General features: G+C 45.8%; 1 protein-coding gene across 1 annotated transcript; it reads right to left on the bottom strand.

Annotated features, from left to right (window-relative positions):
• Positions 1-68: 68 nt before the first annotated feature.
• TVAGG3_0734460 (MIP02973P family) lies at positions 69-27,532 on the bottom strand (the record flags this gene model as incomplete). The annotated part of the gene is made up of 1 exon (XM_001327659.2): positions 122-27,532. The coding sequence occupies one exon, from the start codon at positions 27,530-27,532 to the stop codon at positions 122-124; it is 27,411 nt and encodes a 9,136-aa protein (XP_001327694.1).

The following is a 27,532-nucleotide window of genomic DNA, read 5'->3' as shown; positions in this document are numbered from 1 at the left end:
AAAAAAATATTGAAAAAAATTCAATGTCACATTGAAATTTTTGTTAGAAAAAAATTTAAATAAAATATAAAAATAAATTAATGTTTAGAATTTTGATAAAACTAGTACATGGAAAAAATTCTTAAGTCTTGAAAGAGTTGAGTGCGCTCTTAGCAGCCTCAAGCTTTCTTCTTGCCTCAACGACTCTTGCTTCTGCATTGAGTCTGTCGAGTAAGTTGTTTCTTCTTGGTTCTGGTGCAACAAATGAAATCTGAGGAGCAGCTTGTTTAGGTGGTTCCTGGACATCGATCTTCTCCTTGAGCTTCTTAGCAGTTGCAGACATACCTCTTGAAAGGTTCTCCATGGCCTGTGCAATTTCTGGGGTGCCACCAGAATTGCGGACAGCGTTTGCGAGGTTTGTCATGAGCTCTGCGAGTTTGACGGAGACGTTTGTAGCGTTCTTAACAGCATCAATGTCATCGATCGAAGCCATAGTGCGTGTTGACTTGATGAGTGACTGTGATAATGCTGGAATTGGCTTGCACAAGTCATCCAAAACATCGCTCTTGATGTAAGAAACTTGAGAACGAGCGAATTCAACGATTGTCTTGGATGTTGTAGCGATTGGCATGAATGAAAGAACGAGCTGCTTGGCTTCTTCTGATCTCTTCTCTGCCTGTTGTGAAAGAGAATCAAGGGAGTTAGTGGCATCATTGAGTGTGATTGATGCCATTTCTGCGAGTTCTCCTTCGGACATTGCCTTGAATGACAAAGAGTTGAGTGCTTCCTCTGTTGCCTGCTTGAGCTTCTCGAGGTCATCCTGTGCGGATGATGAGCTGTTGAGCTTGGAACGAGCAGCAATGATGGCAATATCACCTGCCTGGATTGATGCAGAGAGATTTGTACGTGTTGTGATGTAATCAAGTGAGTGGTGGAAGTTGTTGAGGTTGGCAACAACTTCTTCTGGATTTCCTTTCTCGATTGAAACAACTAAGTCGTTGAGTGACTCGTGGATAACGTCGCTACACTGTTCTTGTGTTCCTCGTGGGAATTCTGAGATCTTTGGTGTGAATCTGATTGGAATCTTGGCTTCGATCTCTGGTGGAATTCCACTGACAGTGACTGATCTGACCTTGACATAGATGGCACGGATCTTGATGATGTTTGTCATTGTTTCTTGTGCCTTCAGTTCTGTGAACTGTTCTGGAGATTCGACATCGTGGAATGCCTGCTCCAATTCGTTGATCATCTTGCCAAGATCGCTCTGTTCATCCTTGTTGATGGATGCAACGCATGACTTGAGGCCTCTGACGTTTGTGAAGATGCTGTTTTTGATTCTTGTGAATGTTCTCGTTGCGAGTGGCTTTCTCGACTTGGAAATTGCATCTTCATTGGCAGAAGCTGCTGTGTAAGAGCTTGGTGGTAATGCTGCATTGATTCTAACAAGTCTTGCGATATCTCCCATGATGGAAATAGCTGCTTGTGAGAACTGGTCTGGTTGTCCTGATTCCTTCTCTTCTTCTTCCATGAATTCATTGATTTCATCGTACTTGTTGGCAATCTTGTTGACAACGAGTGTGAACTCTCTGTTTGCCTTCTGTACGCCTTTCTGATCGAGTTTCTCGGCTTGTTCGTCGAGCTCCTTGAAGCAAGAGAACAAGTTGTTGAGTTCGTCGTCGACTGTGAATTTGTCTGATGCCTTTGTAGAAGCCATGATTGTGTTGATGGCAACATCGAGAGCGTTTGTCTTCATTCTGTTGATTACGAACTTGCTCTCGTCCTTCTTCTTGGCTCTTGTTGATGCAACAAGTTCTGTTGTGTTGGCTTGGACAGAGTTGGACAAGTTCATGATGTTGTCTGCGATGGCGTTGAAGTCTCCTGTATCGAATGTCAATGGGCCGCAAATCTCGGAGTGGATGATGTCTTCGATTCCTGTGATCAACTGTGACAAATCGTCGCCATCATCTTGTGTGAGCATTGAGCGGGCCTTGACCTTCTCAGCAAGAGAAACCAACTTGACAGTGAATGGCTGTGTGGCTGGTAACTCCTTCATGATCTCGGCAAGTTGTGTATTGGCAGCAAGTAATGGTGCATGCTCTGAAAGCTTCTCGATGTTCTTCTCTTCGATTGAAGCACGAACTTCATCAACTTGGTTGAGTGTTGCGAGGGATGGATCGATTTGATCAAGATTGGCTGCAGCCTGGAGCAAGATAAGTGAATCCTTATCTGTTCCTGCTCTTGCAACAGCCTTGGCGAGAACAACATTGATCTTCTCGAGTCTCTCTTCTGGTAAGTTGAAGGCCAGCATGTTCTTGGAAGCCTTGACAGTGAGAACTGGAAGAGCAGCCTTGACTTCTTCCTTGGAAGCAGAAAGCATGTTCTTGTTGATGTCAACCTTGGCAGCTTCAGCTGTTTCTGGATGAGCAACAGCGATCTTAACATTGTCGAGTGCGTTCATGAGGCTGTTGACTTCCTGTGTGAGTAACTCCTTCTGCTTGAGCTCATCTTTTGTGAGTTCAGCCTTGCCCTTTGCGAGGAGAGGCTTGAGTGCGGCTGCCTTCTCCTGGACTTCTGAGATGAGTTGCTCGACAAATCCAGCTGGAACTGTATCGGAATTGATGACATTCTTGAACTCGTCGATGATGTTTTCTGCTGGGATTCTTGCTGCAACAAAGATTTCATCGTCATCGGATGAAGCTGATTCCTTGCCTGGAGCAGCTTCCTTCTCTGACTCTGAAGTGATGTTCCTTGCCTTTACCTTGACCTTCTTGACTCTCTTTATCTTCTTCTTCTTGCCGCCCTTCTTCTTCTCTGGCTTCTGCTGTTGAGCAAGCTGTGCCTGAGCACTGATCTGGCCTGGAGCGAATCCGTATGGCATGCCGTATGGATTGAACTGTCCTGGCTGGAATGCGCCCGCGGCAAGAGCTGCCATTGCTGACTGGTAGCCTTGTTCGAATCCGCTGCGGTAGTTCATTGGCTTGCGCTGCTTGAGCTGTGATGTCTTTGGTAATTCCTTAGACGTGTTCATGCCGTAGATCTCGCGGCGTTTCTCGTAAGCAATCTTGGCATCATCGAGGTCCAAGTCAGCGAGAGCGGCGTTTTCAACTTGTAACTTAGCGACTTCATCAGCTAATTCGTTGATCAAGTCTTCTAAGCTGCCGTACTTCTCTGGTGGGATGAGGAATTCCAAGACATCGTTTGTTCCACTCTTGAGAGCTCTTGCAGCAACAACTGTGGCAACTTGTCTGGCCTTGAACTCGATTGGTTCGAGTCCCTTGATCTTGCTGAGAACGAACTCTTCTTGTGGTTTGGTCTTGATGATCTTCTTGGCGTCGTCAGAATGAGCATCGTGTCTGGCGATGAGCTTTCTGACAGCGTTGAAGTCGAGTGGCTGGAATCCTTGCTTGGCGAGTTCTTCGTTCTTGATGCCAACGAGGTAAGCGTTGATATCGTTCTGAGCATCCAACAACTGGAGAACTGGTAAGATGAGCTTAGCCTGCTCTCTGTTGAAGATGCCTTCCTTGAGAGCTTCATCGATAACCTTCTGGTTCTCGATGTCTCTCTCCTTGAGGTCTGGCTTGGTACGGTGTGTAGCGATTGCCTCAACAAGGAAGTCATGCTGGTCGTCGTTCAATCCAAGTCCGAATGTTGTTACGTGGCTGACTTCGATTGGAGTGATAGCGACGATGGCAGCAGAGTACTGGTCAGCGATAAGATCGCCAGCTGTGTCGATGAGAGCACGTGTGAATGCATCTGCCTGGCCCTTCTCGAGTTTGTCCTTGGCCTTTCCGTAGACGTTTGTATCCTGAAGGATATCCAAGGCAGCGCCAGAAACAGCGTGCTTGAATTCTGGTGTATGTGCTTCGATGACACGAGCTTCGACGAACTTGTTCTGCTCTGGTGTGAGTCCTTCGCATGCCATGTATGGGATAACCATTGTTGGAAGAGATCTTTCGCCGATTTCGCATGCGACAGCGATGAGTTGTCCATCGAGTGATGCTGGGATTGTCTTTGGATTGATCTCTGTTTCTCTGGTTGCTCTGATCTGAGCCTTTCCGTTTGGCTGTCTCATTGCTAAGACAATCTTGTCCTTTTCTGTAACAGAAAGTGCTTCATCTCCAACTTCATGTGGCATTCCTGGTAATCCATATGTGGATGTTTCGAATGGTCTTGGCTGTGGTCCGCCAATTGGCTGGAGATTTGCGAACAATGGCTGCTGTGCTGGAGCTCCAATTGGAGTTGGCATTGAGCCGATTGGTGCTGGAGCGTTGAGTCCGTACTTAGGATGAGCTGGAACAGCAGAAACTGGTCTTGGGATGGAAGCAAACTGGCCAGGCTGAAGTGGCTGGAATCCAGCACGTCCGCCTGCACGTGGTGCCTTTGGTAATTCTCTGAACTTGCGAGAACGTGTCTTTCTGGAGTTCGGTGGGATGAAAAGCTGTGTGCCTGTTTCGCTTTCTGGTCCAGCAGGTGAAACGAATGATCCACGACGAGATGGGCGTTGAGATGATGGTCTTCTGTGGGAGTTCGTCTTGTGGAGTTTGCGACGCTTGTCCTTTGGAATCTGCTTGTCGTCCATTTCGACATCTGCACCAGCTGCAACTCTGATTTGTTCCTTGGCTGCTTCTTCGGCAACTGGAACAAGTAATTCGTAGTAGTCTGGAAGAGCCTCCTTTGGAATTGATCTTTCGACAACTCCTGCTGTATCGTTCTTGAGGATTCTCTCGACGATTGGGATGAGTGCCTTGACAGCTGGTTCTTCTTGCTTCTTGGCTTCTTCGGACTTGGCCTGGACGAATTCTTGTTGCTCCTTCTTCTTGAGAAGGACCTTGGCCTTGTCTGATTCTGTGTCGTGTTCGGCAATTAACTTTCTGATGTCCTTGATCTCTTCTGGCTTGAATCCGACAGCTTCGAACTCAGCTGCTGGGATGCTCTCGACGAACTTGACAACGTCAGCTTGTGCATCGATAGCTTCTAACAAGTTCTTGAGGATCTTGGCTTGTTCTGGTTCGATCTTGTGTGCATCGACAGCTTCCTTAACTTCTGTTTCGATGTTGTCAGCACGTGGAGTCTTCTCTGGATTGGTCTGGTGCTTGGCGAGGATGTCAACAACATGGTTGTGCTGCTCATCGTTGAATCCAAGGTTGTATGTGAGCTTGCGGGAGTTCTCGATTGGGTTGGTTCCTGTTGGAGCTGCGGAGTGGACTTCAGCGAAGATATCTGCGAGTCCATCAGCAATAGCGCGGAGAAGTTCGTTGACTTTATCTGGTTCGAACTTGTCTGCAGCCTTTGGACGAACTTGTGACTTGCCGAGTACTGTGTAGATTGAGCCAGCAACTTCATCACCGAAGTCTGGAGAGTTAGCCTTCTTGACGCGTTCTTCGACGAAGGTGTTCTGTTCTGGTGTGAGTTCGTCTGATGGTGAGAAGCTCTGGGCAACTGTTGGAAGAGCACGAGTGCCAACTTCGATGGCAATAGAAATGTCTTGTCCACCGAGTTCTGATGGGATGTTGTGAGCATCGATTCTGTCCTTGCGGAGCTGGTTGAGAGCGCTCTTTCCTCCCTTGGCCTTTGCCTTCTTGACCTTCTCCTTCTCTTCGGATGTCATTGTGTCCTTCATCTGTTCGTCTGTCTTGTTCTTGTCGAAGATTTCGCGACGCTTTGGATCTGGAATTTCGACTGTATCGTATTCGAATTCGGCAGCGACGGCGATCTTAGCTTGTTCCTTAGCGACTTCCTTCGCAACTTCTTCAACGATTGGTTCGAATTCTTCTGCCCAATCTGGTGTCAAGCATCTTTCAACAACTGGTTGAGCATTGCGAGAAATTGCCTTCTGGTCGATTGGAACAATGGCCTTGACCATTTCGTCCTGGAGTTTGGCTTGTTCATCCATCTTTCCTTTGACGAAGAGCTTCTGCTGGTGTGTCTTTACAACAGCCTTGGCTTCTGGTGTATCGAATTCACCGGAAACAATGACCTTGCGGACAACCTTGAACTCTGCTGGCTGGAATCCTTGCTTAGCAAGTTCGTCATCCTTAATAGCCTTAGCGTGAGCAGATGCATCACGTAATCCATTGAGGAATTCTAAGATTGACTTGATGAACTTGCCTTGTTCTGGAGTAATCTTGTGATCCTTGATTGCCTGGTCAGCAATTCTGTCGATATCAGCCTGGCGAGATGGCTTGTCAGCCTTAGTTTCATGAGCCTTGACTGTGGCGATGACGAAGTCATGTTGCTCTGACTTGAGGCCGATTGCCTTTGTGATGTGGTGAGAGTTCTCGAATGGTGTGATACCTGTGACAGCGGCAGAATGTTGTTCGTTCATGAGGTCACCGATGATGGCTGCGATGGACTGGCAGAGTGGTGTAGCAGCTTCTGGTCCGAACTTGCGGTTGGAGTTCTCTCTGACCTTGGAATTCTCAAGAGCATCGAGAGTTGATCCGGAAACCTTGTCCTTGTATTCTTGTTTGTGGGAGTCAACAACGTTTCCTTCAGCGAACTTGTTCTGTGGCTCGGAAAGTCCTGAAACTGGTGTGTACTCTTCCTTGACACGTGGGCAAGCCTTCTTTCCTGCTTCGAGAGCAAGAGCGATGTTCTGTCCACTGAGAGATGCTGGGATGTTCTCTGGATCGATCTTGTCTTCGCGGAGAGCCTCGAATGTGTGGCGTCCCTTCTTCGACTTGGCTTTCTTGACCTTCTCTCTTTCTTCTGGTGTAAGAGCTGTCTCTGGGACTTCGCGAGATGCAACTGGGTAGAACATTTCGCTTCCAGATGTGGAGCCAGATGAGCGGCGGCCGCCAGAAACGTGGCTGAGGAGTTGTGGTAATCCTGTGTCTGTGACATCTTCTGTGATCTGTCTGCGCTTGTCCTTCTTGATTCTGAATTCAGCGAAGTCAATATCAGCGCATGTAGCAATTGCCATCTGTTCCTTGGCTGTTTCTTCAGCGACTAACTCGATGATGTTGTCTACTAAGTCAATCTTCTCTTCTGGGATGAGGTAATCGTAGACGTTTGCAGTCTGTTGTGAGATGATTTCTTCGTCGAGAGCTGTGAGTGATTCAACACCATCAGCTTCAAGTTCCTTGAGCTGTAAGAAGGCGTTCTTGAAGAATCTCTTCTGTTCGGATGTCTTAAGGACTTCCTTAGCGAGATCTGATGTGATGTCCTTGTTTGCAATGATTCTTCTGACCTTCCACTGTTCTTCCTTGACCCAGCCAGCCTTTGTCATGTCATCTTCCTTGAGATTTGTGATGTATTCGGAGACATCGTGCTGAGAGTCAACTGTTCTCAAGATGAACTTGAGCATGTCAACTTGCTCTTCTGCAAGAATTCTCTCGCAGTTGGCCTTGTTGATGACAGTGTTGATCTCTGTCTCTCTGTCTTGAGAGTTGGAATGTACTGGATGAGTCTGGAGAAGATCAACAACATAAGCGTGCTGTTGCTCGTTGAAGCCGAGGATTCCCATAAGCTTTGGAGAGTATTCGAAGACAGAAACACCAGTGATAGCTGCATTGCGCTGTGCTTCGATGATTTCACCGGCAGCTTCTGATGATGCCTTGCAGAGGTAATCGGCAACAACCTTGTCAAGATGTCCGTAAGCGTGGTGTCTGAGAGAAGAGTCTTCGAGGACATTGAGGGTTGAACCAGCAATGTCATCCTTGAGTTCTGGTGTTGAAGCGTAGGCAATTCTCTTCTCGACGAAGTCGTTCTGTGTCTCTGTAAGGTCTTCTTGTGGGATGTATGGTTCTGTTACGATGACCTGGGCGTTCTCAGCAACATCGACGGCTGCAGAGATGTTCTGGCCACCAACTGATGCTGGGATGTTGTGTGGATTGATGTTCTCTCTCTTGAGCTCTTCGATTGTGTTTCTGCCACCTCTTGCCTTGGCCTTCTTGACCTTCTCCTTCTCCTCTTGTGTGATTGCATCTTCAGCAACATCTGCACGAAGTGTTGGGAGTTGGATGTGTGATGGGATGGCAACTGGCTGCTTATTCTTTCTGGAAAGATCCTTGTTCTTGTCGTAAACTTCGTCGCGTTTGGACTTCTCGATTTCCTTGTTGTCGTAAGCAACATTTGCGGATGTGTTGAGCTTGACTTGTTCCTTGGCAATTTCCTTAGCGACATCTTCCAGGATCTTCTCGACATCGTCTAACTTCTCTGATGGAACACTGCGCTCGACAATCTTTCCGGATTCCTTCTTCATGATCTTTGTGTCGAGTGGAACCATCTTTTCGGCAGCCTTCTCTTCGAGCTTCTTGAGATCGTCGATCTTCTTTTGGATGTACTCCTTCTGCTTGTCGTTCTTGATGTGTTTCTTGGCCTCTTCGGACTCTGTGTCATGATCAGCAATGAGTTGTCTAACTGCATCGCATTCGTCTGGCTTGAATCCTTGTTTAACGATGTCTTCATCTGGAATTGAAGAGACGAAGTTGGAGCAATCGTTCATTGCATCGACAGCATCGAGGATCTGCTTGAATGTCTTGACTTCCTCTGGTGAGAAGTTCTTGTCTGCAGCAGCCTTCTTCGCTGTCTTTGTGTTCTCTTCTTCTCTCTCCTTTGGATTTTCGACTGTATCGTGGTCGCGAAGAGCAGCAACGATGTATTCGTGCTGATCCTGATCGTAGCCAAGTCCCTTGTTCATTCTGCGGCTGTTCTCGAATGGTGAAATGCCAGTGATTGCAGCGGACTTCTGTTCGTTGAGGAGGTTACCTGCTGTCATTGCTGCAGCGTTGCAGATTGTGTCTGCCTGATACTTCTCGAATTCTCTGTCTGCCTTTTCGCGTGTCTTTGCATCTGTCAAGGCATCGAGAGTCTTTCCGGCAACATCCTTCTTGTATTCCTGGTTGTTAGCCTGCTTGAATCTGTCTGCGATGAATTCGTTCTGCTCCTTTGTGAGATCTTCGTGTGGTGTGTAGACTTCAGCAACAGATGGAACTGCGCGTTCACCGACTTGTTGAGCACTGGCCATTTCGAGACCACCAAGAGAAGCTGGGATGGATGATGGAGAAATTCCTTCCTTGCAGAGGTCTTCGAGTGTGTGCTTTCCGCGCTTGCTCTTTGCCTTTCTGACCTTGGCCTTGTCTTCTTGTGTGAGTGCATCATCTGCGACAACGACGAAGACTGGCTTGTAGCCTGGATGGTTGCTGGCTGGTCCGGATTTGTCCTTGACGTTGCGCTTGTACTTGCGTCTGTCAACATTGTCATCGAAGACTTCACGACGCTTCTTGTTGTCAATCTTCTGGTCGTTGAAGTCGATATCAGCGTTGGCAGCGAGTCTGATTTGTTCCTTGGCAACTTCCTTGGCTAAGTCATCGATGATTTCATCGACTTCTGGAATCTTGTTTGCTGGAACACTTCTCTTGACAGAGTCGGAAGAAATTGTCTTGATGGCTTCGCTGTTGAGTGGAGCAAGTGCTTCTGCGGCCTTCTCTTCGATTGGTTCGAGCTGCTTGGACTTGTCTTCGACGAATTTCTTCTTCTTTGGATCGTTGAGGATTGTCTTGGCCTTCTCGCTTTCTGTGTTGTGGTCGGCGATGAGTTTGCGGACTTCCTTGTTCTCCTCTGGCTTGAATCCTTGCTTGGCAAGTTCAGCATCGGAAACGTTGTGATGTAAGAAGTCTGAGATGTCTCTCTGTGCATCGGCGGCCTTGAGCATGTTCTTAAGATGCTTGGCTTGTTCTGGAGAAACATAGCCTTGTTCGAGAGCTTGCTTGGCCTTGGCGTTGATCTCTGCTTCGCGTGTCTTTGGTTCTGCCTTTGTCTGGTGGTTGCGAAGTGTTTCGACGACGAAATCGTGTTGGTCATCATCGAATCCAAGAGCAGATGTGAGAGCTGTGGAGTTCTCAGCTGGTGAGATACCAGTGATGTTTGCGGAGTGTTGCTCACCGAGTAAGTCACCGGCAGCTTCTCCTGTAGCGCGGAGAACTGTGATTGCTGGTTCCTTATCGAACTTCTCGTTGGCATTTGCGCGGACATCGGCCTTCTCGATAGCTGTGAGTGTAGATCCGGCAACTTCATCAGCGAATGTTTCGGAGTAAGCATTGTTAACTCTGTCGGCGACAAAGTTGTTTTGCTTCTCATCGAGTCCTTCGTTGGCTGTGAAGAAGTCGGCAACAGTTGGTGTTGCACGTTCACCGGCATCTGCAGCAATGAGGAGTTCTTGGCCACCAAGAGATGCTGGGATTGTGTCTGGTTCGATGTTTGCATTCTTGAGGTCTTCGAATGTCTGCTTTCCTCCTCTGTTCTTGGCCTTTCTGACCTTCTCCTTGTCGACAGATGACATGTAGTCGTCTGGGATTTCTCTGACCTTTGGTTGTCCGAAGATGTTCATCTGTGGGCTGGTGTAAGCGACATCGGCGTACTTAGGCTGTTCGGAGGCCTTGTCCATATCCTGGTTCTCATCGAAGATCTTTGTTCTGTCATCCTTAGTGATGCCCTTGGCAGCGATGTCGATTTCAGCGTTGGCTTCGACACGTGTCTGTTCCTTGGCGATCTCTTCTGCGAGATTGTCGAGGATTTCTTCGACCTTGTCCTTCTTGTCTGCTGGAACCTCGTTCTTGATTGCTGGTTGAGCACGTTTCTTGATGACCTTCTTTGCGATTGGCTTCTTTGTCTTGACAGCCTTTTCTTCGGCCTTTGCGAGTTCCTTGATCTTGTCTTCGACGAATTTCTTCTTCTTTGGATCCTTAAGGAGTTCCTTAGCTTCATCAGATTCTGTGTCGTGGTCAGCAATGAGTTTGCGAACTTCATTGTATTCATCTGGCTTGAAGCCTTGTTGGGCAAGTTCTGCATCGGAAACATTCTTTGTAACGAAGTCAGAAACATCGTTCTGAGCATCGATGGCTTCGAGGATTTCCTTGAGAGCTGGTGTTTGTTCCTTAGCAATCTTTCCTTCGTTGAGAGCTGTCTTGACGACATCGTCGATCTCCTTTTCTCTCTTGGACTGATCTGGATTTGTCTCGTGATCAGCGATGGCTTCACTGATGTATTGATGTTGTTCTTCATCGAATCCAAGAGCTGCTGTGATTTCTCTGGAGTTCTCGTATGGTGTAACACCAGTGACAGCAGCAGAGTGTTGTTCGTTCATGATGTCGCCAGCAGCTTCAGCAGCAAGGACAAAGATGTTATGAGCAGCTTCCTTGTCAAGAACTTCGTTGAGATCATCGTGGACCTTGGAGTTCTCAACAACATTGAGTGTTGAACCGGAAACAGAATCGTTGAATTCTGGTGTGAATGCCTCTTCGACGCGCTCCTGGACGTATTCGTTCTGATCCTTGCCGAGTTCTTCGACTGGAACGTAATCTTCTGTGACAGATGGAGAAGCATGAGCTCCTGCATCGTAAGCAATAGCAAGGACTTCTCCGCCGAGAGATGTTGGAATTGTGTGTGGATCGATCTCGTTCTTGCGGAGTTCTTCCATTGCCTTCTTTCCACCTTTGTTCTTTGCCTTTCTGACCTTCTTCTTTGTGTTTCCATCCATTGCCTCGTCTGGAACTTCCCAAAGAAGCATCTTTGGCTCTTCTTCCATTGGGAGATCGCGAGAAACAACAATTGATTCGGCCTTGTTGTCGTTGTGTAATTCATGGCGGATGTCCTTAGGAATATCCTGGGATTCGTAGTCGACATCTGCAGCTGCAGCAACCTTGACTTGTTCCTTAGCAACTTCTTCAGCAAGGTCTTCGAGGATCTTCTCAACTTCTCCTTGCTTGTCGACTGGAATTTCGCGGACTTTCTCTGCTGTCTTGTTCTTGATGATTTCCTTGTTGACTTCCTTAAGAGCATCGACAGCCTTCTTCTCAAGTTTCTCGAGTTCCTTAACCTTGTCTTCAGCGAATTTCTTCTTCTTTGGATCGTTAAGGACTTGCTTGGCTTCATCAGATTCTGTATCATGAGTAGCGATGAGTTTGCGGACCTCATCGAATTCTTCTGGCTTGAATCCTTGTTTAGCCAATTCTTCATTTGTAACTTCATTGTTGACGAAGTTATTGACATCGTTTTGAGCATCTTGAGAAGCAAAAATTGCCTTGACGAGATCTGCTTGTTCCTTGTCAATCTTGCCTTCGTTAAGTGCTCTTTCGACTTCCTTCTCGATCTGTGCTTCGCGAGCCTTTGGATCTCTCTTCAACTGGTGCTCCTCGATGATTTCAATGAGGTATTGATGCTGGTCTGGAGCGAATCCTAAGTCTTTTGGAAGCTTCTCGCTGTTCTCGTATGGTGTGATAGCTGTGACAGCTGCAGAATGTTCTTCTGCAAGGATGTCACCTGCAGCTTGAGCTGCGATCTGGAAGATTTCGTTGGCATCTTCTGGTTCGAGTGTCTTTCCAAGCTTGCCATGGACATCGGAGTTCTGTAAGGCATCGAGTGTTGAACCAGCAACATCGTTCTGGAACTCTTCTGTGTTGGCCATCTTGATGCGATCGGCAACGAATTCGTTCTGTTCTGGTGTGAGTTCACCGTTAGAAGCGTATGTCTTAGAAACAGCAGGAGCAGAACGTTCACCAACTTGTGCAGCTGCGGAGATTTCTTCACCTCCGAGTGTTGATGGGACGTTCTGTGGATCGATTCTTGACTTCTTGAGTTTCTTAAGGACATCCTTTCCTTTCTTCTGTTTCTCGGCTTCCTTGATCTTCTCCTTTTCAGCATCTGTTGCGGCGTGATCTGGGATTTCACGTGTGATAACTGGAGCTGTAGACTGCTGTAATGGCTTGTCTGCGCCAGCGTTCTTGGCCTTCTTGGAGTGCTTCTTCTTGTCCTTGTTCTTGTCGTGAGCCTTTCTTGCCTTGTCCTTTGGAACCTTCTTGTCATTGAAGTCAATTGCTGCTTCTGCAGCAACTCTGCACTGTTCCTTAGCAAGTTCTTTAGCAACATCCTCAATGATGTCTTCAACTTGGCCATGCTTGTCTGGAGAAACATTGCGGTCGATTGCCTGTTGTGCGTTGTTAGCAATGATCTGCTTGTTGATTGGAACAAGAGCTTCAACTACATTTTCTTCGAGCTTCTCGAGTTCCTTAGATTTGTCTTCGACGAACTTCTTCTGCTTGTCGTTCTTGATGTGCTTCTTGGCTTCCTCGGAATCAGTATCGTGCTCAGCGATGAGTTTGCGAACTTCAGCGTATTCTTCTGGAGCGAATCCTGCAGCCTTAAGTTCAGCATCTGTAACTTCGTTGTTGAGGAATTCGTCAACATCGTTCTGGGCATCTGCAGCGTTGAGAAGATCCTTGAGAACCTTTCCTTGTTCCTTGGAAATCTTTCCTTCCTTGATGGCTTTCTCGACTTCCTTGTCGTTCTTCTTCTTGCGGTTCTTTGTATCCTTGTCTGTCTTGTGGTTGGCAAGAATTTCAACAACATCGTTGTACTGGTCTTCATCGAATCCGAGAGCGGATGGGATGAATTCACTGTTTTCAACTGGAGAAACACCTGTGACGGCTGCAGAATGTTGCTCTGCCATGATATCAGCAACAGCATCGGCAATTGCGTGGTTGATTGTGTCGGCTTCTTGTGGTTCAAACTTGCCGTTTGTCTTTTCACGGATCTTGGAGTTATCTAAGACATCAAGTGTAGAACCAGCGACTTCATTCTGGAACTCTGGAGAGTTGGCCTCTTTGATACGTTCCTCAATGAAGGCGTTCTGCTTCTGGTCGAGCTCTGGAGCTGGTGTGTATGTCTTGGAAACAGCTGGAGCCTTCTTCTCAGCAACAGCCGTAGCTTCTGAGATGTTCTGGCCACCAAGAGAAGCTGGGATTCTGTGTGGATCGATCTTTTCGTTCTTGATCTCTTCGATTGCCTTCTTTCCATGCTTCTTGTCCTTGATGTCCTTGACCTTCTCCTTGTCCTTTGTAGAGATGGCTGTGTCTGGGATTTCGCGTGTGAAGATTGGAGCGTGTTCTTCATCAGAGCTGGATGATGATGAAGATGAAGAAGACTTCTTTCCGTGTTTCTTCTTCTTGTCATGGTGCTTGCGGTGCTTCTTGGACTTGTCATCTTCAGCGTTATCCTTGGCAACTTCGGCACGCTTTTCTTTCTCGATTCCTTGTGCTCCGAATTCGGCATTAGCCTTTGTCTGGATCTTGGCCTGTTCCTTAGCAACTTCATGAGCGAGATCGTCGATAATCTTCTCAACTTCATCGATCTTTTCTGCTGCTGGTTCTTCGTTGCGAGCGTTGTGTGTCTTGTTCATGATGATTGCCTTGTTGACAGGAGCAAGAGCTTCTGCAATCTTCTCTTCGAGATCGTTGAGCTTCTTGATCTTGTCCTGAACAAGCTTCTTCTGCTTGTCGTTCTTGATGTGCTTCTTGGCTTCTGGAGAATCGACATCTTCCTCAGCGATGAGTCTTCTGACTTCGTTGAATTCGCTTGGAGCAAATCCAGCTTCGGCAAGTTCCTGATCTGTTGTTCCATTTTCAAGGAATTCATCAGCATCTTGTTGAGCATCAGCAGCATCAAGAAGAGCCTTGAGATGTTTGCCTTGCTTCTTTGTTATCTTTCCATCCTTGACGGCTTGATCGACAACCTTCTGGTTTTCGGCATCGCGCTTGGATTGATCTGGATTTGAAACATGGTTCTGAAGGATCTCCATGACAACTTCATGTTGATCCTCATCGAATCCGAGTGCAGATGTGATCTCGCGGCCATTCTCGATTGGTGTTGTGCCTGTAACTGCTGCAGAATGCTGTTCAGCAAGGATTTCACCGGCAGCTTCACCAGCAGCAAGAACAAGAGAATCGGCTTGTTCCTTAGGAAGAACTTTATCGGCTTTCTCACGGATCTTGGAATCATCAAGGACATCGAGTGTTGAACCAGCAACATCATCCTTGAATTCTGGAGAGTTGGCGTATTTGACGCGATCAGCGATGAAGTCGTTCTGCTTGTCATTGAGCTCTTCGTGTGGTGTGTATGTCATGGCAACAGCTGGAGCAGCTTGTTCACCAACTTGTGCAGCGATTGCGATTTCTTGGCCACCAAGAGAATCTGGAATCTGCTTTGTATCGATGTTGTCCTTGCGGAGTTCAGCGATAGCATCCTTTCCGCCCATGTTCTTAGCCTTCTTGACCTTCATCTTGTCGGCTGTGGACATGGCATTGTCTGGGACTTGTTTAGTCTTAACAGGGTTAACATCGACCTTCTTGTGGTGCTTTCTGTGTTTCTTCTTATCCTTGTTCTCATCGAAAACTTCTTCTCTGTCTTCTGGTTTGATGCCGTTCTCCTTGAAGTCGATTTCTGCCTTGGCAGCAATCTTGACTTGTTCCTTGGCGAGTTCCTTAGCAACATCTTCGATGATGTCTTCGACCTGGCCATGCTTGTCAGCTGGGATTGATTGTTCGATGGCGTTGTCTGTCTTGTTCTCGATGATTGACTTGTTGATTGGGATGTGAGCGTTGACAGCTTCTTCCTCAAGTTTCTCGAGTTCCTTGGACTTGTCTTCGACGAGTTTCTTCTTCTTTGGATCGTTGAGAAGCTTCCTGGCATCTTCTGATTCTGTGTCGTGATCGACAATCAACTTGCGAGCAGCGTTGTATTCCTCTGGCTTGAATCCAGCAGCCTTGAGCTCAGCATCTGTAACTCCTTCTGTAGCGAAATCGTTGCAGTCTTGTTGAGCATCTGCTGCCTTGAGGAGGTCCTTGACAATCTCGGCTTGCTTCTTTGTGATCTTTCCATCCTTGACTGCCTTCTCGACTTCTGCGTCGATCTCCTTCTCGCGCTTGGACTTGTCCTTGTTTGTCTTGTGGTTCTTGAGGATATCGATAACATCATCGTGTTGTTCATCATCGAATCCAAGAGCGGATGTGATTTCGTGAGAATTCTCAACTGGTGAAACTCCTGTGACAGCAGCAGAGTGTTGTTCAGCAAGGACATCACCTGCAGCTGCGGCAACGGCGTGAATAAGAACATCTGCTTCATCCTTCTCGAAGTTCTCGTTGGCTGTTTCTCTGACCTTGGAGTTGTCAAGAACATCAAGTGTAGATCCGGCAACTTCATTAGCAAATTCTGGAGAGTTGGCCTTCTTAACACGCTCTTCAACGAAATCGTTCTGAGCCTGTGTGAGCTTCTTGGATGGATGGTATTCCTCTTGGACAACTGGTTCTGTTGTCTTTGCGGCCTTGTGAGCTTCGGCGATGTTCTGACCACCCATTGATGCTGGGATTTCTGTTGGTTCAACACCATTCTTAGCGAGTTCATCATAGAATTGCTTGCCATTGGCTGCGGCATCGAGAGCCTCCTTGACCTTCTTCTTCTCTGCAACTGAAAGTGCAGAATCTGGGATTTCAGCTGCAACATGAGCGTTTTCTTCATCAGATGATGAGGATGAAGAAGAAGAGGATGGATGTTTGCGGTGATGGCCATGATGATGCTTATGTTTGCGAACTCTATGGCGCTTCTGTTGCTCTTTGTCAGCATCCTTGTTGGCTTCGGCAACTTCAAGACGAGCATCAGTTGGAATCTGTTCGCCATGGAATTCAACATCAGCCTTAGTAGCAATGCGAACTTGTTCTTGGCTGACTTCCTTGGCAAGGTCTTCAATGATGGCATCAACTTCGCCTTCCTTGTCTTGTGGAACATCTTCGTTGAGAGCGTTGTGAGCTTTGTTCTTAATGATAGCCTTGTTGATTGGTGTCAAAGCCATAACAACCTTCTGTTCGAGGTTCTCGAGTTCCTTGATCTTGTCTTCGGCCAATTTCTTCTTCTTTGGATCGTTAAGGAGCTTCTTGGCTTCTTCAGATTCTGTGTCATGGTCAGCGATGAGTTTGCGAACTTCGTTGTATTCTTCTGGTTTGAATCCAGCCTTAGCAAGTTCTTCATCAGAGATGTGGTTAACGAAGTCGTTGCAGTCTTGTTGGGCATCAGCAGCATCAAGAAGAGCCTTGATGAGTTTGCCTTGTTTCTTGGTAACCTTTCCACTCTTAACTGCTTCATCAGCAACTCTCTGGTTCTCCTCCTCACGAGCTTCCTTATCTGGATTTGTGACATGGTGTTGGAGGATGTCCATGACAACTTCATGTTGATCATCATCAAAGCCAAGAGCAGCGGTGATCTCGCGTGAGTTTTCGATTGGTGAGGTGCCTGTAACAGCAGCAGAGTGTTGTTCAGCAAGAATTTCACCGGCAGCTTCGCCAGCATCGAGGCAGAGTGAATCTGCTTGCTCCTTTGGAAGTGCCTTTTCTGCCTTCTCGCGGAGTTTGGATTCTTCGAGAACATCGAGTGTAGAACCAGCGACATCATCCTTGAATTCTGGAGAGTTGGCGTAGTTGATTCTGTCGGCCATGAAGTCGTTCTGAGCATCATTGAGTTTGTTGTTCTCTGTGTATGTCTTTGCGACATTTGGTGCAGCACGTTCAGCGACTTGAGCAGCAACAGAAATTTCTTGGCCATTGAGAGAATCTGGAACCTTGTGTGGATCGATCTTCTCCTTTCTCATGACTTCGAATGCCTCCTTGCCACCATTCTTCTTAGCCTTCTTGACCTTCATCTTGTCAGAGATTGGAAGAGCATCTTCTGGGACTTCTCTCTTCTTGATTGGCATGAGTTCGACAGACTTAGAACGCTTCTTTGTCTTCTTTTCGTTCTTGTTGTTATCGAAGATTCTCTTTCTGTCTTCCTTGGAGATTTCTTCGCCATGGAAGTCGATTTCAGCATCAGCGGCGATCTTGCTTTGTTCTCTTGCGAGTTCCTTAGCAACATCTTCGATAATTTCTTCAACTTGTGGCTTCTTATCTTTAGGAACTGTTGCATCAACAACCTTTCTTGTCTTGTTTTCGATAATTGCCTTGTTGACAGGAGCAAGAGCTTCAACGACCTTTTCTTCAAGGCCCTTGTGCTCCTTGATCTTCTCTTCGACGTACTTTTTCTGCTCATCGTTCTTCAGGCACTTCTTAGCAAGATCTGAGTCTGTGTTATGAGAAGCGATGATCTTTCTGATGTCTTCGTATTCCTCTGGTGGGAATCCGAGTTTGGCAAGTTCCTTGTCGGAAATTTCCTCTGTTACGAAGTTGTTGACATCATTCTGAGCATCAGCAGCGTCGAGGATAGCCTTAAGCAATTCGCCTTGCTTCTTTGTGATCTTTCCTTCCTTGACAGCGTCTTCGACTGCCTTCTCGTTGTTCTTCTTTCTCTGAGCTGGATCCTTTGGTGTTTCGTGCTTGTTGAGTAAGTCAACAATGAAGTCGTGTTGTTCTTCATCGAATCCGAGAGCAGATGTGATATCCTGAGAGTTCTCGACTGGAGAAATGCCTGTGACAGCAGCGGAATGCTGTTCAGCAAGAATATCACCTGCAGCTGCAGCAACAGCATGTGTAAGAGCATCTGCTTCTTCCTTCTCGAGAACTTCTGCTGCCTTTTCACGGACACCAGAGTTATCAAGAACATCGAGTGTTGAACCTGCGACTGTGTCAGCGAATTCTTCTGTGTTTGCACGAAGAACTCTGTCAGCAACGAATCTGTTCTGGTGCTTGTCGAGAGATGCAGATGGAGTGTACTTGGCATTGACTGTTGGTTCAGCTTCTTGGCCAGCCTGGAAGGCTTCTTGGATGTCTTGGCCTCCAAGAGCTGCTGGGATTGTAGCTGGATCGATGTTCTCCTTGCGAAGTTCCTGCATGGCTTCCTTGCCACCTTGCTCCTTAGCCTTCTTGACCTTCTCGCGGTCCTCCAATGAGAGGGCGCTGAGTGGAACCTCAGCAGCAATGTGGATTTCTTCGGAATCGGAGGATGAAGAAGAAGAGGATGGATGTTTGCGGTGATGGCCATGATGATGCTTATGTTTGCGAACTCTATGGCGCTTCTGTTGCTCTTTGTCAGCATCCTTGTTGGCTTCGGCAACTTCAAGACGAGCATCAGTTGGAATCTGTTCGCCATGGAATTCAACATCAGCCTTAGTAGCAATGCGAACTTGTTCTTGGCTGACTTCCTTGGCAAGGTCTTCAATGATGGCATCAACTTCGCCTTCCTTGTCTTGTGGAACATCTTCGTTGAGAGCGTTGTGAGCTTTGTTCTTAATGATAGCCTTGTTGATTGGTGTCAAAGCCATAACAACCTTCTGTTCGAGGTTCTCGAGTTCCTTGATCTTGTCTTCGGCCAATTTCTTCTTCTTTGGATCGTTAAGGAGCTTCTTGGCTTCTTCAGATTCTGTGTCATGGTCAGCGATGAGTTTGCGAACTTCGTTGTATTCTTCTGGTTTGAATCCAGCCTTAGCAAGTTCTTCATCAGAGATGTGGTTAACGAAGTCGTTGCAGTCTTGTTGGGCATCAGCAGCATCAAGAAGAGCCTTGATGAGTTTGCCTTGTTTCTTGGTAACCTTTCCACTCTTAACTGCTTCATCAGCAACTCTCTGGTTCTCCTCCTCACGAGCTTCCTTATCTGGATTTGTGACATGGTGTTGGAGGATGTCCATGACAACTTCATGTTGATCATCATCAAAGCCAAGAGCAGCGGTGATCTCGCGTGAGTTTTCGATTGGTGAGGTGCCTGTAACAGCAGCAGAGTGTTGTTCAGCAAGAATTTCACCGGCAGCTTCGCCAGCATCGAGGCAGAGTGAATCTGCTTGCTCCTTTGGAAGTGCCTTTTCTGCCTTCTCGCGGAGTTTGGATTCTTCGAGAACATCGAGTGTAGAACCAGCGACATCATCCTTGAATTCTGGAGAGTTGGCGTATTTGACGCGATCGGCGATGAAGTCGTTCTGCTTGTCATTGAGTTCCTGATGTGGTGTGTATGACAAAGCAACATTTGGTGCGGACTTCTCAGCGACTTGGTGAGCAACTGAGATTTCCTGGCCACCAAGAGAATCTGGGATGCGATGTGGATCGATGCATTCCTTGCGGAGATGTTCGATTGCATCCTTTCCTCCCATCTTGACAGCTTCAGCAACGATTGCCTTGTCTTCTTCCGGCATTGCGTCATTTGGGATTTCGCGTGTCTTGACTGGTTCAAGTTCGATTTGTTTGGCTTTCTTCTTGTGCTTCTTTTCATCCTTGTTGTCGCCGTGGATCTTCTTTCTGTCCTTTGGCTGAATCTTCTTCTCATTGAAGTCGATTTCAGCGTTGGCAGCAACACGGCCTTGTTCCTTAGCCATTTCCTTAGCAACTTCTTCGATGATTTCTTCAACATCATCATTGTTTTCTTCTGAGATGTTGTTATCGATTGCTTCGCGTGTCTTGTTCATCAAGATTGCCTTGTTGATTGGAGCAAGAGCTTCGACAAGAGCAGCCTCAAGTTCATTGACGTGTTCGATCTTGTCCTTGAGATACTCCTCTTGTTCTGGGTTCTTGATGTGGCTGCGAGCATCATCGGAATAGACATCCTTGTCTGCGATCAACTTGCGGACTTCATTATATTCTTCTGGTCTGAATCCGTTTCTTTGGAGTTCTTGATCTGGAATGGAGTTGATGTAGATATTGATGTCCATCTGTGCATCAGTCGCGTTGAGGAGAGTAGCAACAATTTCTGCCTGTGTGTTTGTAATCTTGCCATCCTTGACACCTTCAGCTGCTGTCTTATCGTTCTCGGCTTCTCTCTTAGCCTTGTCTGGGTTGTACTGATGGTTGTTGAGCAAAGCAACGATGTAGTCATGTTGTTCATCATCGAATCCGAGAGCTGATGTAACTTCGTGGGAGTTCTCGATTGGAGAAACACCTGTAACAGCTGCAGAATGTTGTTCATTCATGATGTCACTGACAGCTTCACCAACGACTTGAGCAACAAGATCAGCATCTTCCTTCTCAAGTGATTCGTTGGCGCGATCATGGAGATCAGCGTTTTCGAGAACATCGAGTGTTGATCCAGCGACATCATCCTTGAATTCTGGTGTGAATGAGCGCTTGATACGATCCTCGACAAATGTGTTCTGGTTGTTGTTGAGAGCACGATTTGGTGTGTATGACTCTTTGACAACTGGTTCTGATTTCTCAGCAGCATGTGTTGCAATTGCGACTTCTTGTCCGCCAAGAGATTCTGGGATATCACGTGTAGAAATCTTTTCTTTGCGGAGAGCTTGGATTGCATCCTTTCCTCCCTTCTTCATTGCGTTCTTGACTGCATCCTTCTCCTTCTCTGTGAGATGGTCATCAGGAACTGATTGAAGAACGAAGATTTCATCGGAATCGGATGAAGAATCAGAGCTTGTTGAAGATGATGACTTCTTGTGCTTCTTATGCTTCTTGTCCTTAGCGTTGGCATCTGTAATTTCGAGACGAGACTGCTTTGGAATCTTTTGATGTGCGAAGTCAATTTCTGCATTGGCTGCAACACGGCATTGTTCCTTGGAAACTTCTTTAGCGACATCTTCGATGATCTTTTCGAGTTCTTCTCTCTTGTTCTGAGGAAGTCTTTCGAGTTCTGCTTCGGCATTGTGCTCAATGATAGCCTTGTTGATTGGAAGAAGGGCTTCGACGACCTTCTCCTCAAGCTTCTTGAGCTGATCGATTTTGTCTTCAACGAACATCTTCTTTCTTGGATCGTTGTTGAGGATCTTCTGTGCTTCTTCAGACTCTGTATCGTGGTTGATGATCATTCTGCGAACAGCATCGAACTCTTCTGGCTTGAAGCCACGCTTTGCGAGTTCTTCGTTTGTGATGTCTTGGACGAACTCGTTGCAATCATGTTGAGCATCTTCTGCTTCAAGTAATGCTCTAAGGACTTTGCCTTGTTTCTCTGTGATTCTTCCTTCATTGATTGCATTGTTGACTGTGTCATCAATGCACTTCTTTCTGAGCTTGAGATCTCTCTTTGTACGATGGTTTGCAAGTGTTTCTTGGACGAATTGATGTTGATCATCATCAAATCCAAGAGCAGCTGTGATTTCACGAGAATTCTCTGCTGGAGAAACACCTGTAACAGCACCGGAATGTTGTTCAGCAATGATATCTCCTGCAGCTTCAGCAACAGCTCTGATGAACTGTTCAGCTTGAGACTTAGGAAGTTCTGCTGATGCCTTCTCACGAAGCTTAGAATCTTCGAGAACATTGAGTGTTGAATCAGCAACTTTGTCCTTGAATTCTGGTGAATTTGCGTATTTGACACGATCTGCGACGAACTTGTTCTGTTCGCGGTTGAGTTCGTCCAAAGGAGTGTATGTAGCAGCAACAGATGGTGAAGAACGTTCACCAACTTGAGCAGACAATGAGATGTCTTGTCCACCCATTGATGCTGGAACATTGTATGGATCGACGTTGTTGTTCTTCATTTCTTCGATCTTTCCTTTCCTCTTTCTCTGCAAAACCTGTTGGATTTGAGCCTTCTCTTGAGCAGATAAAGCGGAATCTGGAATTGCTGGAGCAGCGATTGGCTTTTCTTCACCCTTTGAATGCTTGTGGTGCTTGTGATGCTTCTTATGCTTCTTCTTGTCCTTGTTTTCATCGAAGACTTCCTTACGTTGTTCTGGAGTGATCTTTTGAGAGCTGAAATCGATGTTTGCTTCAGAAGCAATCCTGCATTGCTCCTTGGCAACGTCCTTAGCAACATCTTCGACGATTTCAACAATACTGTCGTATTTCTCTTCTGGAATGTTCTCTTCGACAACATCTTGGATCTTGTTGCCAATAATGAGTTCGTTGATTGGAGCAAGAACTTCGATAAGAGCTTCTTCAAGCTTCTTATGTTCAGCGATCTTTTCTTCAACGAACTTCTTCTGCTTCTCGTTCTTGATGTGCTTCTTGGCTTCATCGGAATCGGCATCGTGTTCTGCGATGAGTTTTCTAACGGCATCGAATTCTGATGGTAAGAAGACTTGTTTGGCAAGTTCTTCATCAGAAACTTCTTTGCTCAAGAAGTCATTGATGTCATTCTGTGCATCAGCAGCGTTGAGTAAGGAAAGTAATGTCTTTCCTTGTCTCTTTGTGATCTTTCCAGACTTGACAGCGTCTTTAACTGTCTGTTCGTTCTCAGCTTTGCGTTTTGATTTGTCTGGATTTGTCTTGTGATTGTTGAGTAATTCGACAACGAAATCATGTTGATCGTCATCGAATCCGATTGCTGCTGTGATTTCATGAGAGTTATCAACAGCAGAAACACCAGTAACAGCTGCAGAATGTTCTTCATTGAGGATATCACCAGCAGCTTGAGCAATTGCGTGTGTAACGATATCTGATTCTTCCTTGCCAAGATTTTCTGCTGCTTGTTCACGGAGATTTGACTTCTCAATGACATCAAGTGTTGAACCTGCAACTTCGTGCTGGAAGTCATTTGTATTGGCCTTCTTAACACGATCAGCAACGAAATCGTTTTGTTTGTCGTTGAGGGATTCAACTGATGTGTAAGAGTTGTTGACTGTTGGAGCTGATCTTTCACCAATTTGAGCAGCTTCGGAGATATCTTGACCGCCAAGTGTTGCTGGGATGTAATGTGGATTGACGTGAGCTTTCTCGATTTCTTCGATCTTATGCTTGCCGTGTTTCTTCTTCTTTGCTTGCTTGACTTTCTCCTTGTCTGCGTTAGACATTGATTCGTCAGGTAAAGCAAGAGGAATGTTCTTTGTCTGCTCATAATCCTCATCAATGTAATCAGCGTTGTTAACAACTTCTTCTTCGTCTTGTTGTTGCTGAACTTGTTGCTGTGGAGCGTTGTTGATTTCTTGGACACCGGCAGCTTCCTTGAAGGCTGATGTTTGTTGTTGCTGCTGTTGCTGTTGAGCAACTGTTTGTTGAGCAGAGATGATTCCTTGTTGGAGAGATCTGACATCCTTTGCGATATCGACTGGTGTCTCCTTTTCTTCGGACGTTGTTGTGAGTGTTGCACCTTTCTTTGGCTTCTTTGTTGCACCTGCTTCTGCGATTTCGACACGAGTTTCCTTGCGAAGATCGTGAGCTGCGAAATCTTTGTCTGCATGTGTTGCAATTCTTGCTTGTTCCTTAGCAACTTCCTTAGCGACTTCTTCGATGATTTCATTGACATTCTCTTCTTTTTCTTCTGTAACACCACGCTCTGCAAGCTTGGATGATTTTCTCTTGATGATCTGCTTGTTGAGTGGTGTGAGAGCTTCGATGATTGCTTGTTCGCGCTGTTCGAGTTCATCCATCTTCTTCTGGACATATTCTCTCTGTTTGTCATTCTTGATGTGCTTCTTCGCTTCTGGAGAATCGATGTCGAGATCGATGATGATGTCACGAATTGCGTCGTATTCATCTGGTGTGAATCCTTGTTGAGCAAGTTCCTCATCTGTGATGCTGTTGACGAAGTTGGATGCTTCATTCTGAGCATCAGCAGCTCTCAAGATGTTCTGGAGGACAGCAACTTGTTCTGGTTCGATCTTTCCTTCAGCAAGAGCTTGTGCACAAACGCGATCGATCTCAGCTTGTCTTTCTTCTGGTGTATCCTTTGTGACATGGTTTCTGACAAGATCTGAGATGTAATCGTATTGTTCTTCCTTGAAACCGAGTTGTTGTGCCATCTTCTTGCTGTTTTCGATTGGCGAAATACCTGTAACAGCAGCTGAATGTTGTTCTGCAAGGATTTCACCTGCAGCATCAGCAGCTGTTCTTGTGAGGTATTCTGCTTGTCCCTTTGTGAGATTTTCGCTTGCTTTCTCACGGAGTTTGGAGCCTTCGAGAACTTCAAGTGTTGAACCAGCGACTTCATCCTTGAAATCTTCTGTCTTTGCCTTTCTGACTCTTTCCTGGATGAAGTTGTTCTGCTCTTGAGAAAGATCCTTTCTCTGCTGGTAAATGGAGACTGATGGTTCAGCCTTTTCACCAACTTGTGCAGCTGTTGCGATATCCTGGCCCTTAAGGGTTGCAGGAATCTTTGTTGGTTCGATTGAGTTCTTTCTGATATGAGCCATTGTCTCTTTACCACCCTTTTCGATGGCTTGCTGAACAACTTGGCGTTCAGCCTTTGTCATTGCGTTCTCTGGAACTTCTCTTGTCATCGTGACATTTGGTGTCTCGACTTCGATTTGTTCTGTAGCAGCGTTTGCCTGGTTTGCATTACCATTTGATGCGAGAATTGCCTGGTCAAGGGAATCGCAGATTGGAATGACTTCTTGGTAGATTTCATCGATGTTCTTAACACAGTATGTGAGTTCATCATTTGCTGTGTTATCACCAAGAGAAATCTTTGCAGCGCAGTTCTCAAGGATGTCTGCGTTTGCACGGATTGATTCTGCGATGTTCTTGAGAGCAGGGAATCCTTCAAGTAACTCAGCGATGAAGAACAATCTGATGATGATGAAATACAAGAGAATGTAGTACTTGGAAGGATCTTGTAATATCTGCTGGAGATACTGAACAATGATATTGAAGATGTGTCTGATGATTACAGAGATAAGTGCTGTAACTTCGAACTTGACTTGTGCGTAAACAAATGTGATGTATTGGGAAAGACGTAAAATGCCTTTGATTGATGCTGTCAAACGGGCAATTTCGTTCTTGACGTTTGCAATATCATTTGCACTGTCAAGAAGTTTCTGTGCAGCACGGAAAAGTGGAACAACTTGTTTGTAGCCGGCTTGTACAGCTTGGAACAAGTTGATTAAGTACAATCGATCGTAAACACCGGCTGGTGGTGGTGTATCAATGAAATTCTGGAGGATTTGCATGGCTTCGTTTGTGTTTGCACGGAGTTCTTCGAATTCGCCTCCTCCTGCTGCGAAATAGGCATCGAATGGCTTCATTGTTCTGACAAAGATTGCGGCTTCTTGGATGAAGTGGATTTGTGAAGCAATTCTGTAGCTTAGAGAGAACTGTGAGAAGATGAATGCATATGTCTCGAGCAATTTGATGATTGCCTGTGTCTGATCGTTCTTTGGAACAACAGCTGCGATTGCATTAAGGGCAATACTGATATTGTAGTTCTGTTCGAGACATGGGATGACTGTCTTTGGTAATTCGTGGTTGACATTGGTTGGGATCTTGGATTCGCAGTCAATAATAATCTTCATACAGATTTGGACAACGAAAACAGCGAAAACCTCTGTTTGAGGAATAAGCTGTGTAACGAGAGTAAGGAGTTGAACGATCATAGCCTTTTCTTCTTGGTAAAGAATGCCATTCTTGATGGCAAGACCTTGGCGGAGGGTTTCAAGGGCTTCAATGATGAAAGGATCATTATCCAAAGAGCAAAGAGCAAGTAGAAGACTGGCACTTGTGATTGCAAGGTTTGCTCTGAGGCATGAATTATCTTTCATGGTTTGAAGGGTCTGGTAAGCCTCTGTAAAGGTTGTGTATGCGTAGTAGATGTTCGAACGTTGTTTGGCGTAGCGGATTTGAGAGTCGTCGTCCTTAGAATTGTTGATTGTCTCTGTAATTTCGTTCATGAATTGATTGCAATGATCAGAAACCTTTGGGATATCTCCAAGAATATCATCAATTGGTTTCTGAATGTTAAGCAAGTTCCAAACGAGTGAAATTGTATCCTTGATGAATGGAATTGCTTTTTGTGTTAATTCTGCCTCCAATTTGTTTGTGAAAGCACCCAAAAGTGGGAATCTTCTGTCGCGTTGGATGGCTTCTGCTGCGTGGTTGAGATTTGTATCGAATGCTGTCAATAACTGTGCAAGTTGGCCGAAGTATTCTGTCAATCTCATTCCTGAGATGTAGTTGTATGGCTGCGGAATCTGCTGGATGGAAGAGACAAGAGAAGCTTGAAGTGGGTTGAGAATTAAATTAATTTCTTGGGAAGTTCTCTTGCATTCATCGATATCCTCGTTGAACTTTCCTCTGAAGCGCATTAAGCTTGTCATCTTGGCTGTAATTGTGTTGAAACGGATGAGAAGCTCATCTAAAACTTTCTGAACTGTTGAGAAAGATTCTGGTGTATATTCAGTTGTAAGGATGGAAACAAATAAGATTCCTGAGAGAACTGTGAGGACATTCTTCATGTATTCAGCGAATTCAGCAAATTCTGGCTCTTCGAAAAGAGATAAAAACTGAGCCTTAACGGCTTCGGCAAGGTCGCGATATAACTGAGCGAACTTTGGAATGTTCTCTGATGTACGTGTGAAATCTTTTTCGTATTCCAATTGTAAATCTTTGACTCTTTGAGGATCGTTCTTAAATGTGGAGCAAACCGTGCTGCAAAGTTGGCACAAGTTCTGAATTGAGTCGAGAACCTCTGTAAATTTATCGGAAGTCTTTTCAATTGATAATTCTGCTGGTAAGAGAGAAATTTCGAGATCCGCGAACTGATTAATATGAAAAACATGTTCCGTAAAATCAATTACTTTTTGAATTCCCTTTAAAACATCGTCATCGTTGATTTTATGAGTGAAATAATCTGTTAAAAGGCGGTTCATATCACCAATAAAGTAATTAAGATCATCTAACGATGTTGATAAAATGTGATAGTATAGAACAATAGCCGAGCATGAGCTAACGATTTGAAGTGATTGCTCTGTATCACTGCTGTTGATGGGTAGACCAAAAACTGCTGCATAGCTGGCAAAAAGTTCTGCAAATATACCTGAATTAAGTTCTAAAACTTCTTTATTCCAGTTTTGATTTTCGACAAGTTTTTCAATAAGCTTGTTACCGAAAAATAGAGAAGTTAATTGCACAGATGCTTCTTCAACTTTACCACCGCACTCTGTGGTAGACTTGAGAATCTGTGTAGCTAACTCTTCGATTGGAATCGGCAT

The sequence above is a fragment of the Trichomonas vaginalis genome, chromosome III (genome assembly GCF_026262505.1).
Source record: "Trichomonas vaginalis G3 chromosome III, whole genome shotgun sequence".
NCBI classification, from domain to species: domain Eukaryota; phylum Parabasalia; order Trichomonadida; family Trichomonadidae; genus Trichomonas; species Trichomonas vaginalis.
The sequence above is the reverse complement of the archived record's forward strand: the minus strand, read 5'-3'. Positions and strand labels throughout refer to the sequence as shown.